A 17,098-nucleotide genomic window follows, 5' to 3' on the forward strand; every position below is an offset into this window, starting at 1 on the left:
GTCTGATTTATATAATTATTCAATCTGCCCAGTAAAATACCAGAAATATTCACCATATAGTTTGTCTCTGGTTTCAGTTTTAATCCTTGTAATTTAACACCATCATAGTTAATACCAGTTTCATCCATCTCTTTCTCTAGTTTATAATCATCAGTAGATAGTCCGACCTATAAAACAATAAAATAATCATCTATCTCTTTCTCTAGTTTATAATCATCAGTAGATAGTCCAACCTATAAAACAATACAATAATCAGCTATCTCTTTCTCTAGTTGATAATCATCAGTAGATAGTCCAACCTATAAAACAGTACAATAATCATCTATCTCTTTCTCTAGTTTATAATCATCAGTAGATAGTCCAACCTATAAAACAGTACAATAATCATCTATATCTTTCTCTAGTTTATAATCATCAGTAGATAGTCCAACCTATAAAACAATAAACATCTATCTCTTTCTCTAGTTGATAATCATCAGTAGATAGTCCAACCTATAAAACAATAAACATCTATCTCTTTCTCTAGTTTATAATCATCAGTGGATAGCATATTATGTCCGATGGGGGTATCCGGCTCTGACTAATTTACTCTAACTTACCATAACTGATGTAGACTGATAGCTGTTAGAATCAAACTGCCAGCGAATACCAAGTGAATGATGTAGTGAAAGACAATATTATGATAGTTGATATTGGGTTGTGGTCTGTGGTAAAAGGGTTATCTGTCCACTATTAGGAATAAGTTTATCAGCAATGAGTTGAACACCATCAGTTGAAACTGTTATTTGTAGACCAATTTTTATTATAACATCTAATAGTAGAATAAACTTTTATAGGTTCTCTCTCAGTATATTCTTTACTAGCTTTATTCTCATCTTTCTGTATTCTTGTAAACTTCTGTATATCATTTCCTCCTCTCACAGACCCTAAAATAGTTCCAAATTTCAAAACTATTTTTTAATCAAAAGTTAACACTATTTTTGGACAGAACACGAACTTAAGATATCCCCGATTAACTGGAAATATATATTTTTTTATGATGTACTGAACGAAAAAAATTCGAGGCAACACTTCTGCTGTAAATATAGAGGTTGGTGGTTGAAGAGCAACGGATGGTGTAATTGTTGCGGCTGCTATCTTATCGCCGTCCGTATGAAAATGTGAAAAAATATCCTTATTTAGACCTTAGTACAAATTAAAAACAAAAAATAGTGCACAACATTTTTTCCTTCACAAAGATCGAGCAATCATAATTCAGATGATATAATTTTATATATACAATTCACTTCATACTTGAGATGCTTTGCTTACCTATAGCCCAGAGACAATAGTCAAGGCCAGATTCTGGATCTTCAATTTGCCAATTAACAGCTATACCATTACTGGTCTGGTAATCAACATCCCGATCTAAATAACAGATAATATGGTTCTTACTTGTCCCGCCATATATATAACAACAGGGGGCGTAGTGTCTACTACAATATAATCAGTATAACGTCACGCACCTGTACCGTCATGTAGATAAATCACAACAAGGTGTAGTGTCTGCTATAATAAAAACAGTATAAAGTAACGTACGTGTACCGTCATGTATATAAATAACAACAGGAGGTGTGGTTTCCACTATAATATAATCAGTATAACGTCACGTACCTATACAGTTATATATATAAATAACCGTCATATATATAGATAACAACAGGAGGTGTAGTGTCAATTATAATATTATAATCAGTATAACGTCACGTACCTGTACCGTCATGTATATAAATAACAACAATAGGTCTAGTGTCTGCTATAATATAATCAGTATAACGTCACGTACCTGTACTGTATTATATGTAAAAAAGAAGGTTTATTGTCTAATATACATGTAATATAATCAGTAAAACGTCAAGTACCTGTAACGTCATCGATCATGTACATAAATAACAACAGGAGGTGTAATGTCTAATATACATGTAATATAATCAGTATTTACGTCAAGTACCTGTACCGTCATGTAGATAAATAACAGGTGTAGTGCCTTCTATAATATAATCAGTATAACGTCACGTACCTGTACCGTCGTGTATATGAATAACAACAGGAGGCGTAGTATCCACCAACATATAGTTGCTATGTGATAGAGAGGTTAGATCAGCACCATTTCGCGCTTTAACAGTGAAATATAGCCGAGAGTTGTGAACCAAGGGTAGATTATAAACAGTCACGTGATTTCTATCACCAGTGGTTGTAAATTCTCTGATCTGAGTTCCACCTTTCACTGTACCTGAATATAGATTAAATATAAAGTATTTGTTGTTCAATTATTTTACTTAAACATTGATACTACTTCTTGACATTAATGAGTTTTCTGAACAAATATAAGTGGTATGAATCATTAAACTGCGTATTATGTTAACTCTTATCCATATAATATTATGATTATTAATGTGCCATCTAATAATGCTTTTGTCCAACGGACGATCTGGTGTTGTCATGAGAACTTATATTTTCATATTTTGTTAGCATTTGCCACTATTATATTTGTCAGAAAGTCGATGGTCTTGGAAAATTAAGTCATGATATATACCTAATGTACGAATGATGAAAATGTGACTTAAAATGACTTACCTAGAGCCCACTGATACTCCACTATAGAACTTTCGCTATCTTTAAAATACCAGTTAAAATGTAAGGAAGACCAGTGAGGTGTAAAAGTAGGGTGATATACTATATGATTATTGTTGGTATCTTTCAATGATATATGATTTATTTTTCTAAGTTCTAGATCATCTATAGCCAATATCATATTATTTCTTGTTGTACCAATTACTAATTTCTCTCGTGTATTTATTGGTTGATAAATATAGGTGAATTTATACCAATGAATCACATTGACAAGTTGAGAACTATCACCCTGACAGAGATCTGGATTCAGTTTAAAACTGTTTATTTCATGTCCTAATCTAATAAAACCTTCTACCATATGATTTGATAGTAAGATATCATGTGGGTAACCAACATGTACAGTAAGCTGATAAGAACAATCTGTATCTAGATTTTGAATGGTTTGTTGAATCTGATCTGTTATTGTGATATAAACTTCACCATCATGAGCTGTTGAATGTTGAGATGATCGAGTTTTAACACACGATTGTGAATCTGTAGACCAATGTTCTGGGATGTTAGAATTACAAGAAGTTGTTGTGTCATCAGATATTGATTCAAATGAGGGATTAAGGATGAGATTCTCTCCAATAAATTCCAGGTAACTTGCTTCAGGTGGTGAAGTATCAATAATAATCCCATTAGAGACAGCAACTTGTGATTGTAAACCACTACCATCTACAGCATACACTTTATGAAAGATCTTAGCTCCGAAATAATAATGAGAAAATAAAAAAAACAGACTTTGTAACCCAAACAAAACGTTCTCGTTTTATGAACAGAATTGTTTGTATTCATTTACCTGATTTCAGTGTAACAGGCGATTGATCGGTGGTTTTTATTTCCAAACCAACATTAGTCCATGGTAGTATATCACAAGTAGTGGTGTCATTCAGTCTACCAACACACCAGTTATAATTCACAATCCCTGATCCTATATCAGAGAAACCATACCACGAAGCAGAAATCAAGCTGTCAGATGACTGGAATTCAGAGTCGTGTGGGCCTGGAACAAAACAAAAAAATTGTAAAATATAAAAAATATTGCATCATGCTTTTAGTTATACAATAGAAATATTCAATGGCGAGTATCATTTAATGCATAAATAAACCAAGTACTAACGATCCGAGCCGCAAAACGAAACCAGAAATCCAGCACAACATTTTGTCAAAACACTGATAACAGCTAATTAACATTTTACATGATCAATGAGTAAGTATTTTATAATAAAAACGTGGTATAAAAGAGTGAGCATACCCTGCCTGGTGCAGGAGATATACTTTAATGCCATAAACGCACTTATACCTAATCCATCATGTATGATACCAGTTGAAGGTGGTGTAGAATCAATTATGATGCCATCACTGGTGCTCCAGCTACAAAACCCAGCTTTGTTAAAGGCTAAAACTGTGCTGTAATATATCTTATTTTCTTGTAACTTTAATTCAGATATACTGAATGATTTCTGCTGTGGCAATACTTTTGTGTCAGTCCTATGGATATTGTGACCTGAAATAGCATATAAACTTTTTGACTCTAGCAGCATAAGTTGTTTCTCAAGTCGATCTGTTATTTATTTCTACATTGTCTAAAAGTTTGAAAGAATGAATGAAAATTAATCTAATTTAACAATACAAGGAACGTGTTGTACATAAATGTAAAAGAAGAAGTTGTATACCTTGTGGATGTGTACTGATATAAACCTGGTAATAATCTATACCATGAATTCCACCATTAAATTTATCTTTCCAACCAACTATTATTGTATTGTTGTTTATTTGGTAGTCAATATCTTTATTACTTGTTGTCTGTTCTAATTCTTTAACCTTTGGTAAAACAAAACAAACCATAGTGTTAACAAGTACTCCTCCTGTTCTGGGATATAATAAAAATTTAAAAAATAAAAAAATATTTGATTACCGTTTCAAAAGTTTATCTTCGGTTTTTTTCTAGGGCTTTTTGTCATGATTTTACAAAATATAAAATAGATTGACATTTCAGAATTTTAAATAAATTTTATATGCATAACAAAATTAACATAATTATATTCACAGCTATGTGAGCACAGTGGAATGTATTTTACATGACAAATTGACATCCTGTGTACTTACGGCTACTCCCCTTATGTAAATCAGAGTTGAAGGTTTAGAGATCACAGTGATACCAGGTGATTTATAAATATAATATCTTTTATCATCATACCACGCTCTTACAAATACTGAATAGACCAGGTTATCATGTTAGGGTATTATCTGAAACAAATATTGTTTGACTAGATTATAATGTAGACTTAATCCCACAACAAGAAATAAAGATCTATTTTAGACTAACATCGTGTCTGTTACTAAGACCTACATAATACACTACAGTCAAGAATATTACGTATAATATTAATATAATATAATCATAAATACGTGAAAATTACGAAATGGTCGTATGGGTTTTCAAGTATTATTCTGTATTAATATGATCATACTTTGGTGAAGCATGCCATAGTGTCAATTATCATAGCAACATGTTTCTACAAACCTTTGGTTAGTGTAATAATTGTACTCATATCTTGACCAACATCAAACCAATGTCGTTCGGCAGATGAATCAAACACGCCACTGGGCTGGTCTTCGTCAGACAGACCAATACTAACTTCGTACCTGAAAAACGCAAAGCTCTATACTTTTAAACAGTCTGAAAACTCAGCCATGTCCTAGTGTATTCGCTTTCATTGTAATGTAGTTTGTACAGCCACTTAACCTGAGAAGTCATACTACTTGGAAAAATTTTTGTAATGAAAAATATAGTGTTTGATATTTTATCGTCTGCAAAACAGTGCGTGCGTCATCATCTAATCAGATTAATTGCATGATCTGCACCCGATTATCGACATAGTGGAAAACGATCGACTACAGATTTTTTGTCTCCTCGTTTGCCCGAAGATCGTCTGTATGCCCGTATAATAACATAATAACATAGTAGCAATATACCTAATGGGTTGAGATGCTGTATTGGTTAAAAGTCTCCATTCAGCAGATAGAAACATATTAGTTGGTGTATAATTAGTTTGAACTTTATCAGTTGATTGTAGATTAGTTACATCTATAACTTGAATGAAATCTATGTCACTGTCTACAAAACAAAAATATATATAAGGATATATGCGACAATCACATATATGTGAAAGGGTGTAAGTAAATAATGATACTATAGGTTCGATAAAGTCTCGATTAAACTGGATGCTTTTACTCCTTCAATCTTGAATATTTTATGTTATGCTCATAACATATTTTAAATATATATATATATTTTTATATTTGACAAAATGCATTTCTCGAGCATCGACTACACTGTCAAAATGTACTGTATGGCTAAGCTGAAATATTGTTACACGAAAGAATAATATATATTATAAAGATATTTTTTTGTGTTACCATTTGTTATACAACCATTACCATCTGGTTTAGGACATATTTTATCTTGTTCACTACAAACACAATGACCTTCACATTTATATGGTCGGCATCTTCTCACCAATGATCCATGATCGTTTGTTCTGAGGTCAGCATGTATCAATTGAAATTCATTGTGAATTGGTTGACTCTTTAATCCTACCAGTAGAAAATACATGTGAGATGCAATACAATCCTAACCTATTAACGTTTAACTTAAAATAAAACCTTGGACGACTTTTAATGAGTTATTCAACTCTTATCTTCAATCGTAATTTAACGTTACCATTTTTAAGAAACGCGTATAAGGCAGTCAATAACGTAACGTTTCTTTAACGTCTTACGTTATTTTACGTATTCCACAAGACGCTATTTTACAGAAGAATATTCACGTATTTCTTTACTTAACATGAAAGATTAATGGTACGAATTTTTGAGAAACAAACCAGGTCCTAGAACGCGTAAGCAAGTAAAATAAAATATAAATATTTTTGTTCTTACCCCATTAGTAGCTACAATAGATATAAAAACAGACATTCCATGGACGAGATTTCCTGATGTTTCAACTGTTTTAGTCTGTACTTCTCCTTCATTTTCCAATAATCTACCATCCTCATGCAAGTATTTCACAGTTTTACCATCCTATCGTATACAATACCAATCATGACATACATCGTCAAAAAGAGGATAAAAAGTACATTATGATTATGAAATCGGGATGAAAACAAAAAGACTCACACACCTTATTTAAATCAGTATAAAATGGTTTGGTACCAACAGATAAAAGATAATACTGTACACCACTATGAAGATCTGCAAATCCCAGCCAAGCTATAGTCAATGATGTTGTGTTCCATTCGATCCATCTACCGGGATGTCTGATTAATATTGGCAGCATGGTTCGATTCTATTGCGAAGGTTCCTGAAATCCAATGGAAAACGTTTTCTACTGTGAGATTCTCTATACCCATTACATTCATGAAAGATTTGTTTCATATTTTATATTCTCTTAATACTCGCATTCCTTTAAAATGTGAATATTGTTTGACTTACCTCTAGTCGGAGGTGTTGTATCAACTAAAATATCATCCGATACAGAAGATATACATAATCCCGCTAAATTACAGCCAATAACCTTCACATTGTATTTACTACCATCATGTAGAGATAAACCACTAAATACATACTCTTTTAGAACACTTGGTATCTATAATAAATACATACTCTTTTAGACCACTTGGTATCTATAATAAATACACACTCTTTTAGACCACTTGGTATCTATAATAAATACATACTTTTAGACCACTTGGTATCTATAATAAATACATACTCTTTTAGAACACTTGGTATCTATAATAAATACATACTCTTTTAGAACACTTGGTATCTATAATAAATACACACACTTTTAGACCACTTGGTATCTATAATAAATATATACTCTTTTAGAACACTTGGTATCTATAATAAATACACACTCTTTTAGACCACTTGGTATCTATAATAAATACATACTCTTTTAGAACACTTGGTATCTATAATAAATACATACTCTTTTAGACCACTTGGTATCTATAATAAATACATACTCTTTTAGACCACTTGGTATCTATAATAAATACATACTCTTTTAGACCACTTGGTATCTATAATAAATACACACTCTTTTAGACCACTTGGTATCTATAATAAATATATACTATTTTAGAACACTTGGTATCTATAATAAATACATACTCTTTTAGACCACTTGGTATCTATAATAAATACATACTCTTTTAGACCACTTGGTATCTATAATAAATACATACTCTTTTAGACCACTTGGTACCTCTAATAAATATATACTCTTTTAGAACACTTGGTATCTATAATAAATACATACTCTTTTAGAACACTTGGTATCTAAATAAATACACACTCTTTTAGAACACTTTGTATCTATAATAAATACATACTCTTTTAGAACACTTGGAATCTATAATAAATATATACTAATTTATGACACTTGGTATCTTTAATAAATACATACTCTTTTAAACCACTTGGTATCTATAATAAATACATACTCTTTTAGACCACTTGGTATCTATAATAAATACATACTCTTTTAGAACACTTGGTATCTATAATAAATACATACTCTTTTAGACCACTTGGTATCTATAATAAATACACACTCTTTTAGACCACTTGGTATCTATAATAAATACATACTCTTTTAGAACACTTGGTATCTATAATAAATACATACTCTTTTAGACCACTTGGTATCTATAATAAATATATACTCTTTGAGACCACTTGGTGTCTATAATAAATACATACTCTTTTAGAACACTTGGTATCTATAATAAATACATACTCTGTTAGAACACTTGGTGTCTATAATAAATACACACTCTTTTAGAACACTTGGTATCTATAATAAATACATACTCTTTTAGAACACTTGGTATCTATAATTAATACATACTCTTTTAGAACACTTGGTATCTATAATAAATACACACTCTTTTAGAACACTTGGTATCTATAATAAATACATACTCTTTTAGACCACTTGGTATCTATAATAAATACATACTCTTTTAGACCACTTGGTATCTATAATAAATACACACTCTTTTAGAACACTTGGTATCTATAATAAATACATACTATTTTAGAACACTTGGTATCTATAATAAATACATACTCTTTTAGAACACTTGGTATCTATAATAAATACACACTCTTTTAGACCACTTGGTATCTACAATAAATACATACTCTTTTGGAACACTTGGTATCTATAATAAATACATACTCTGTTAGAACATTTGACATCTAAACCAATAACAAATATCTAAATAGTTCTAATAGGGCTTATTGTTTATTTCCTGGGGCTCTTGAATTATAATTTATTAAAATATATCGGTACCTCTGTTGTTGAAGAATTGAAATCACCAAGTAAATGTGGTGAAAGTGAAATATACTGATGTTCAATATCTGATTGTACATCAGTAAATTCCCATTTTACTTTAAATCCTGTTCTACATATTATTGTTGACGGTAAAATGGAAGCGAATGTTGATGATAGAGTGGTTTGTTTGGCGACAGTTGGCGGTGTAGTATCTATTATAAATCCATCAGATGTTGATTGGCTGCTTAAACCTAAAATTGAAAATTTTTCACTCCGAAAGGCTTCATTCTATATGTTGCATACCGCCTTGAGATAGAATAAATTGTGCGTTTTCTTTAAGTGAAAACACAAACGATTTACCTGCTTTATTATAAGCTGTGACAGTGATATAGATAGGTATACCAACAGGTAAATGTTGTAGTAGAGGAAGATTAGATCGGTAGATTATTTCTATAACAGGTAAAGTTTCTGGTTTCAATATTTCACTACCACCTTTACTAGTACCAACTCTCCATTCATATTTCTCTATAGAACTTTCACTATCTTTAAACCCATACCATTTACCACCAATATATGTTCTTAGATATAAAAATATAAAAACTCAATTATCATGAATAAATTTAAATATATATATACATAATAAACGCCATGTCAATTTGTAATTTCCGAAAGGGATGACTAGATTGGTACAGATATATTATTTTGAAAAGAATTTCATCACAAATATCTATATAGATCCATACTAATAATTTGCTAACATAAAGACCAACCTTGAAGCCTGGAAGTCAATATCAGCATCTCTAGTTCCATCTATCACGTGACCTCTCATTGGAGGTGTGACGTCAATCATAAAACCATCAGTAGATATGATGAACAAAGTTCTGCCATATTACATCCAGTTACCATGGTAAAATATTTAGTACAAGGAATAAATCTGATGTTAATGAAAGTAAAATCTAAAATGTAAAAATTATATTAATGATTAACATTTAAGGTTCACCAGTGTATTATTTTGACTAATCTACGACATTGTGTGAGTTTGAGTTTCTAAGATCGAAAACAACCATCAATGTATTATTTTGACTAATCTAAGTCATTGTTCCGTGACTAATCATTGTTTGTTATTGTTTGTCTATAATAATTCTGTCTTCCCAAAATGGACTGTTACTTCTCTCGAATTCAACCATTACATATACTGTAGAAACTTACTGTGAGAGTTACCCGTTTCTGTTTGTGGTAAAATATCATCACATCCAGGACAAGTTCCTATTTGAACAGAATAATGTTTAATAGACGAATGGGGATCATGGGATCTTTCCCATCTAACAGAAGGTGGTACAGTATTAGAGATATAATCAGTATTCGCTATGTTGTTATCACCAGAAATACCATCGAATACTAATCCTGTTATTGGTGGTGTTGTATCCACTGTTAGTGGTCGTGATATTAACATGGTAGACATCCCAACTCCATTCATGGCCTGAAAATAATTCCGAGTTTCTTATTAGTTACATGTTTTTTTTTAAATTTATTTGGTAAATAGAGACTTAAGTTTAATTTGATTTTTTACCAGATAGATTTTGCCTTATCTAGAAAGAGTGAGGAAGAGATTTTACCTGGACGTTAATATAATAAGTAAAGCCATCCTGTAAGTTAACATTCAGTGTAGCTACATCACAATTTTCAACTGTTTCTCTTGTTTTTAATACGTCTGTTTGACCTTCTCTACTACCTACTGACCATTTATATAATTTAATACCACTTTCACTGTCTTTAAAACTTCCCATCCAACTATGAATGAATTAAATATAGTTTTATACACACGTTGTACCAATTTACTTTCTCTATCTGTGGTTGTGTGACGACATTTAGCCAAGTGTGATTGGAAAATATTAGCAGATGCTAGCGCATACTTACTCTTTCATAAAATAATTTTACATTAATTATAATATTTACCAAGCTGATATTGTATCTAAAGATATGAGATATGGTGAAGATGTCTGTATTCTGTTTAGAAGTATTTCTGGAGCTGTATGATCAATAATTATTCCATCACTGACTACTGTTTTATTTCTATTCACAAAATCAACAGCTACAATACATTAACAAAAGAATTGGATGAATTGTGACACCTCATAGCAGTGTTTGGATCAAATGTGAGATAATAAACTAACGATAAATGCTATAATGCAACAATTCAAAAAAGATTTCATAACACTTTCTTGTTCTAATATATAAATATCACCTTTGACATCTTTTGCGGTACTATGAGTACATCGATTCATACCTGTGACTGTAGCGAAGTACTGGTGACCATTCTGTAGAGTTAAGTTATGGAAAACCTGGTGATTTATTAATCCAACAGTAACAGGTGATAGCACATCAGACAAATACCTCAATGAGCCTACATCAGAATAAATAATTTAAATACCCATTACTGATTGATATATCGTAAACTAAACTGTGCATTCTTGCTCAGATTAATCGTTTTGAATTAAAACATAAGTACAATCAAAAATGAAGAAAGAGAAAATGACACTCAGATGTATTCTGGTGCTTCGTACCTATTTGTACAGTATAATGTGAAATTCCACTAGGATGTACAGCTCCTCCTTCTTCTTCTACATCAATAAATGAATCCCAAAATACAGTCAAAGTATTACTAGACACCTAAATGAAATAAAATAGAATTTGAACGTCAATACAATATTTTGTTGCTCTACTGTGAATCAGTATGCACACCAAATCAATAAAGTAATTAAGTATAAAAATAAGCAATTGTTCGATATTTTTCTTTTTCTTTAGTAAATATATTTGTATGATATCTGGATCTTATGTTTGGGTATTGGCAGTAAATTAATACCTAAATGAAATTTCAATGTGATATTTCGTTGTTATACAAATAATCAGAATACATAAGACGCACCATGTACTCGATTATAGCAAAGATTTGTAATGATTTTAGAGATAATTTCGAATCATTACAGAAATATTAGAAAGACGATAATCAATTGTGTGATACTTTTTATCCCTTTGAGCTATTAAGAAAAATTGAAATTTCTAGATCTTAAGTTTGGGTATTGGCAGTTAATTAACTTCAATTTCAACATTCAAATCTAATTGTGCCATACAAAATTAACAGAATTATCTCATTCGTTTATGTTTTTTTGGCAAGAAACAAACATGATCCATTGATGTTAACTGTGGCAATTGGCAGGTAATTCTCGATTACGTAATTCTTATCCAGGGTAGCATATTAAATGAAGAAAAAGTGCTGATCTAAACCATATAATGTATTAAAATTACAATTTAAAAATTGTATGGGTTGAATAATCTTATTTAAATACAGAAACAAACTTTTGAAAAAAAAATGAATTAAAAAAATGAATAATTATAATGAATTCAGACTTGAATTACTCTACCTGATAGTTAGTATTAGTGTCTGTTTGTATCCAGACTCGACCTCCACTAGGGGGAGATAAATCAACTGTTATACCATCACTACAACTATTAATTTCTTCTAGATCTTCATCCCATTTCTCATGTTGTAGTGTTGTAGAATCAGCATGGAGACAAACACGATATCGTCTACCATGTTTTAATAGTTGTGGTGGTTTTATATTAATATATTCTTTATCTAGTACAACAATTTTTGTTATTTTTGTTGGTCAAATATATTACATTTTGAACAAATATTTCCAGGTTTACGTAAGGGTCTATTATCATATGAACTATTCCCATGGTGTAGACGGGAATTTTGCATCCCTTTCATAGAGTTCATAGCTTTATTATTCAGTTTTAGTACAATTGAAATCTTATAGACGTGACCTTTTGATCATGAATGATAGTAGAATAGATACTTTAAGTTTCAACACATATGCGCAAATTTACCTGAATGTCCACATATGATAGTAGAAGGATGAGAACAAGGATCTGGTATAATGATATCAGGATTACTGTATAAAGTTGACGTGGATTTTAATGGACCCTCTAATAATCCCCATGTGTAGTTTCTATGTCTTAATGTCGGCCATACAGCAGATATTATATCATTATAGGGAGTATAGTCCACATCCGGCTCATTCCACCTGGCAATCTGTTCCAGATCGATTCCAGTTCTGTTTTCTGAAAATATAGGATCATATGGCAGCGGTATTGATATCAGTTATTACCTTATTATTCACACTATTTATATTCTCGACTGAAGATAATGGTGATGATAATTATTTACCTTGTCTAACAGCATCCAGAACTATAGCTAGTCGTATTAGGATTGGGTCGAGGTTGACAATCCTGCCTTATTAAAAAGTCGTAGAGCTAGTTTTCTACATTTATTTGAGTTTATTTTACCATCTAATAGTATGTTCAACTGAATCTAGAAATATAATTTAAAAATCAGTTCATGTTTTTATATTAATTGATTATCATCTTGAAATGAATCTAGAAATGCAATACCAGTTCACAGAGGAAAGTTAACTGTGATACACAATGTAAGGTGTATACCAGACCGGACTGACTGCGATGTCAATATATAAAGTCTGTGTTATAAGACAAAAAACAAATTATTAAGACAAGGAACTATTTTGTTACAGATACCCACTGTAAGGTGTGTAACAGAATATAGACTGGCTGTGATTTCAAAATGACAGGGCCGGTGTTTAAACAGGAACCATTCTTATTGTACGGATTCCCTCGTAATACATCGGAAAAAGTGACCAACACCCGCTATAAGCTGTATAAAAATTCGAATGGACTTTGAAGCCCATTGTAAAGTGAATTAAGTACAGGAACGACTGTGATGCCAATATAAAACAGAATTGATATACACATTTTGTTTTGCAATTTTAGAAGGTTTACCATATTTGTATAAACATTGATTAACAGAGGAAGTGCTTCACACCGGAACAGCTGAAAATGGTATGTCCAAGTTATCCAATTGCATTATTTCAAAAACAACTGAATAGATTATTGAGAGTATGAGAATGGAAGAAGAAGAGGTGTTTCCAACCCTAATGTGATAAATGTGTCTTTGGATGTTCCATATAAATTTCTCTCCATAGGACACAGTAAATACAACTTAGACAAGGATCATCCCAATTTATTGACATTGGGAGATAAACACGGATAAGAAATATTGCTATGTTCAAAAATATCTTGAGTTTGACTGGAGATTGTCTAAAAGGCGTAAGCAATAATCAATTGCCCTGGACACAAGACATACAACTTTATCTGAATCAATTTGGATATACTTTTCTACCAGTAATATTGGACATTGTCCTTTGTTGGCTCCCCAGTCACATGGATATACGGGGGAATGACATGGAAGATGCGGCGGCTAAGGCTGCTTTGTCACTGCCTGTTTCCCCCTTTACTTTGCCTTTCACCAATTTTAAATCGGTGATAAGGTCATTTATTCAACATCGATGGCAGCAAAGATTGGATGCTGCAGACACTAGCAAGCTTCACGCCATTAAGCCTCTCCTAGGAGACTGGCCCTCCTCCTATTGTGCCAAAAGGAGAAATGAAGTTGTTTTGTGTTTCGTCTTGGACATACTCCCCTCACCAACTGTTATTTGCTCAAGCGAGAGCCTCAACCTGTCTGTGAGCACTGCCAGATCCGCCTGACAGTGAAACACATTCTGATTGAGTGTAAGCATCTCAAACCTGTAAGATCACAGCACTTCCGTACTGTTTCTTTATTTCAGCTTTTTGCGCAACCTTCTCTATATGATCCCTATATATGGGAAGTTACGCTGTTGTTGATAAGTGTGGTTGTCAGATCCGTTAGTTGGGTCGATAGTGATTCAAAATATTCTTGACTACCCATTTTGTAATATGGCTGAAGTACAAAAAAACTGACAAAACCAAGAAAATGATACCAACAAAAAGAATACTGACGGAAAATTCACCCGTGCAAGATCCTGGTCACGGCACCAAAAGATGAACACCCTTGTGACACTTCCAGGATGTTCAATATAAAACTATATCTTCGTTGGTCCTTTTATTCTGCTATAAAGCTTCACGTTGTGTATTATAAATCTAATATCAAGTATATTGGTATTATGCCTTCTAGCTTTAGGAGTCCTTTGGTTGCAGCAGAATCTAAACTCCCCGAAACTAGTTCCGTTTCGGAATATATACCCTGATCCGGGGTCACCCTCCTCTCCGTATCACATGCTCAATTTAAGACCTATTATTGGTCAGTATTTCCAAACGCGCAATAAGAGCACAAGCGACTGCATACGTGTTGGCTGTATCATATAATTTCAACTATTTTGTTTTGATTGAATATTTACCCCCAGTGGCCCGGGGTTAAGAATAGGTCCACCGCCCCCCATTGCGTGTCGTAAGAGGCGACCCGTGTCGGTTGAATGGACACCTGGTGGTTGAGGGTAACATACTTTCCAATACATCACTTTCGGCCAGGGGATTCCTAGACGGGTGGCCAGTGTGGCCCACACTAGTCAATCGGCTTGTCGTGTTGAGCCTATGAGTCGGTGGTCAGAACAGATTAAACTTTTTCTTGTAATAATTAATATCTTTTTTCTTTCAAATTATTTCACTGACTCAGAAGCAGCGGCTTGGGTCAATTGGGTTAAAAAATAAAAATAAAAGTTCGGAATTTATTTGCTCCACCCAGAACTTTTATTCTTTTTTTTGTCTAAGTATATCCCCCGATTACCCCTAGGGCACCGGCGCTGGAGTCCGCGTAAAGCCCGCGCGGATGTCGTGGTCCGTGGTGGTCGGGGGTCTCGGGAGATGAATTCTTCTTTTTTCTTCATGGCTACACAAAAAAAAAAACACAAACGAGCGTAAGCGCCGGTTAACCGAGGCTGAATTTACTGATTCGCTAATTCAGACGAATCATGGCCTCGGTTTCTTGTCATTGACAGCAGTGACCCTGAGAGGTCTTTATCATCCTTATCGCCATGTGCAATCGCAAAAGGATTGACAGGTCTTGCAAGTGAGCCCAAATCTACGAAAAAACTGCGTAACGGCTCCTTGTTGGTTGAATGTGCTCGCAGAATTCATTCTGAACTCTTGCTTAAATCGGTCACTTTGGCAAACATACCGTTAAAAGTTTCACCTCATTCCTCTCTGAACTCTTCCAAAGGGGTCATTCGACATCCAGACCTCAATGGATGTTCTGCTGAGGAAATGAAGGAGGAGTTACAGGATATTGGAGTCACGAACGTTGATAGAATATCCATCCGTCGTGACGGACAATTAATTCCTACCAACACCTTTATTCTTTTATTCAACCGACCTGATTTACCATCTGAAATCAAAGTAGGCTACCTTAATATCAAAGTATCGCCGTATATACCAAATCCTCTCAGATGTTACAACTGTCAACGCTTCGGGCATGGAACTCGAACTTGTAAGAGTTCGATTCGATGTGCGCGTTGCGGTCAGTCTGGGCATGACAACAAGGATTGCACCGAAGCTCCTTGTTGTTGCTTTTCCAAAGACTGTCCAAAGTGGCAAACTGAAAAAAAAATAATAAAATTAAAATTGAAAGCAAAATATCGTATCCCGAAGCGAGGAAGGTTGTAGAAGGTGCAACTCCATCTACTCCTTCCGGAAAGACTTTTGCTAATGTCGTTAAGGCTTCTACCAAATCGGTGGAATGCCAAACCGGCATCACTTGGCTGACACGGTTACCAGTAGCGTCTCCGGGCCTATTACCAACTATTCATAAGGCAACATCATCTACATCATCCGCTGCTCAGGCTTCTCAGACTCAGTAGTTTAAGTCTACCAGCTAAAGACGTTCAGCCAAAAGGGACTGGTAAGCAGTCCAGACAAAAGCATAGCAAAAGTCTTTCTAAAAATGACAAGTCCGGCAAAAAAAAATGGATCCTCCTCCAAAAAGGGAGGAAGAGATCTTTTGAAGTCTGCCATATCTGATAGTATAGATATGGAGGCTTCCGAGGTTGATGCGGAAGTTCTCAACCCCCCTTACCGCAAACCTCGTAGTCCAGTCAAACCACCCTGACAATGCATCAAAAAAATAATATAATACAATGGAATTGTCGAGGTTTAAGTCATAATCTTAATGAAGTTCAGCTATTAATGCAACAATACAATCCG

The 17,098-nt window shown here is 33.2% G+C and overlaps 1 protein-coding gene across 1 annotated transcript in view; it reads right to left on the reverse strand.

The window, feature by feature from the left end:
* Positions 1–15,786, reverse strand: part of LOTGIDRAFT_165459 (hypothetical protein) — a gene marked incomplete at both ends in the record, with an annotated part of 18,187 nt that extends 2,401 nt beyond the window's left edge. Inside the window, 30 exons of the mRNA XM_009062473.1 lie at positions 54–167; positions 829–926; positions 1,312–1,407; positions 1,751–1,795; positions 2,060–2,272; positions 2,617–3,360; positions 3,455–3,658; positions 3,911–4,162; positions 4,332–4,479; positions 4,765–4,871; positions 5,183–5,304; positions 5,635–5,776; positions 6,079–6,292; positions 6,598–6,738; positions 6,839–6,909; positions 7,150–7,303; positions 7,726–7,782; positions 7,985–8,077; positions 8,687–8,743; positions 9,023–9,255; positions 9,365–9,582; positions 9,775–9,826; positions 10,214–10,484; positions 10,621–10,795; positions 10,961–11,096; positions 11,292–11,408; positions 11,569–11,674; positions 12,427–12,641; positions 12,896–13,129; positions 15,687–15,786. Of these exons, the coding sequence (XP_009060721.1) occupies positions 54–167; positions 829–926; positions 1,312–1,407; positions 1,751–1,795; positions 2,060–2,272; positions 2,617–3,360; positions 3,455–3,658; positions 3,911–4,162; positions 4,332–4,479; positions 4,765–4,871; positions 5,183–5,304; positions 5,635–5,776; positions 6,079–6,292; positions 6,598–6,738; positions 6,839–6,909; positions 7,150–7,303; positions 7,726–7,782; positions 7,985–8,077; positions 8,687–8,743; positions 9,023–9,255; positions 9,365–9,582; positions 9,775–9,826; positions 10,214–10,484; positions 10,621–10,795; positions 10,961–11,096; positions 11,292–11,408; positions 11,569–11,674; positions 12,427–12,641; positions 12,896–13,129; positions 15,687–15,786 (4,929 nt within the window). The remainder of the gene's footprint in view (positions 1–53; positions 168–828; positions 927–1,311; positions 1,408–1,750; positions 1,796–2,059; positions 2,273–2,616; positions 3,361–3,454; positions 3,659–3,910; positions 4,163–4,331; positions 4,480–4,764; positions 4,872–5,182; positions 5,305–5,634; positions 5,777–6,078; positions 6,293–6,597; positions 6,739–6,838; positions 6,910–7,149; positions 7,304–7,725; positions 7,783–7,984; positions 8,078–8,686; positions 8,744–9,022; positions 9,256–9,364; positions 9,583–9,774; positions 9,827–10,213; positions 10,485–10,620; positions 10,796–10,960; positions 11,097–11,291; positions 11,409–11,568; positions 11,675–12,426; positions 12,642–12,895; positions 13,130–15,686) is intronic.
* Positions 15,787–17,098: the final 1,312 nt, after the last annotated feature.

The sequence above is a fragment of the Lottia gigantea genome (assembly GCF_000327385.1).
Source record: "Lottia gigantea unplaced genomic scaffold LOTGIsca_51, whole genome shotgun sequence".
NCBI lineage: Eukaryota > Metazoa > Mollusca > Gastropoda > Lottiidae > Lottia > Lottia gigantea.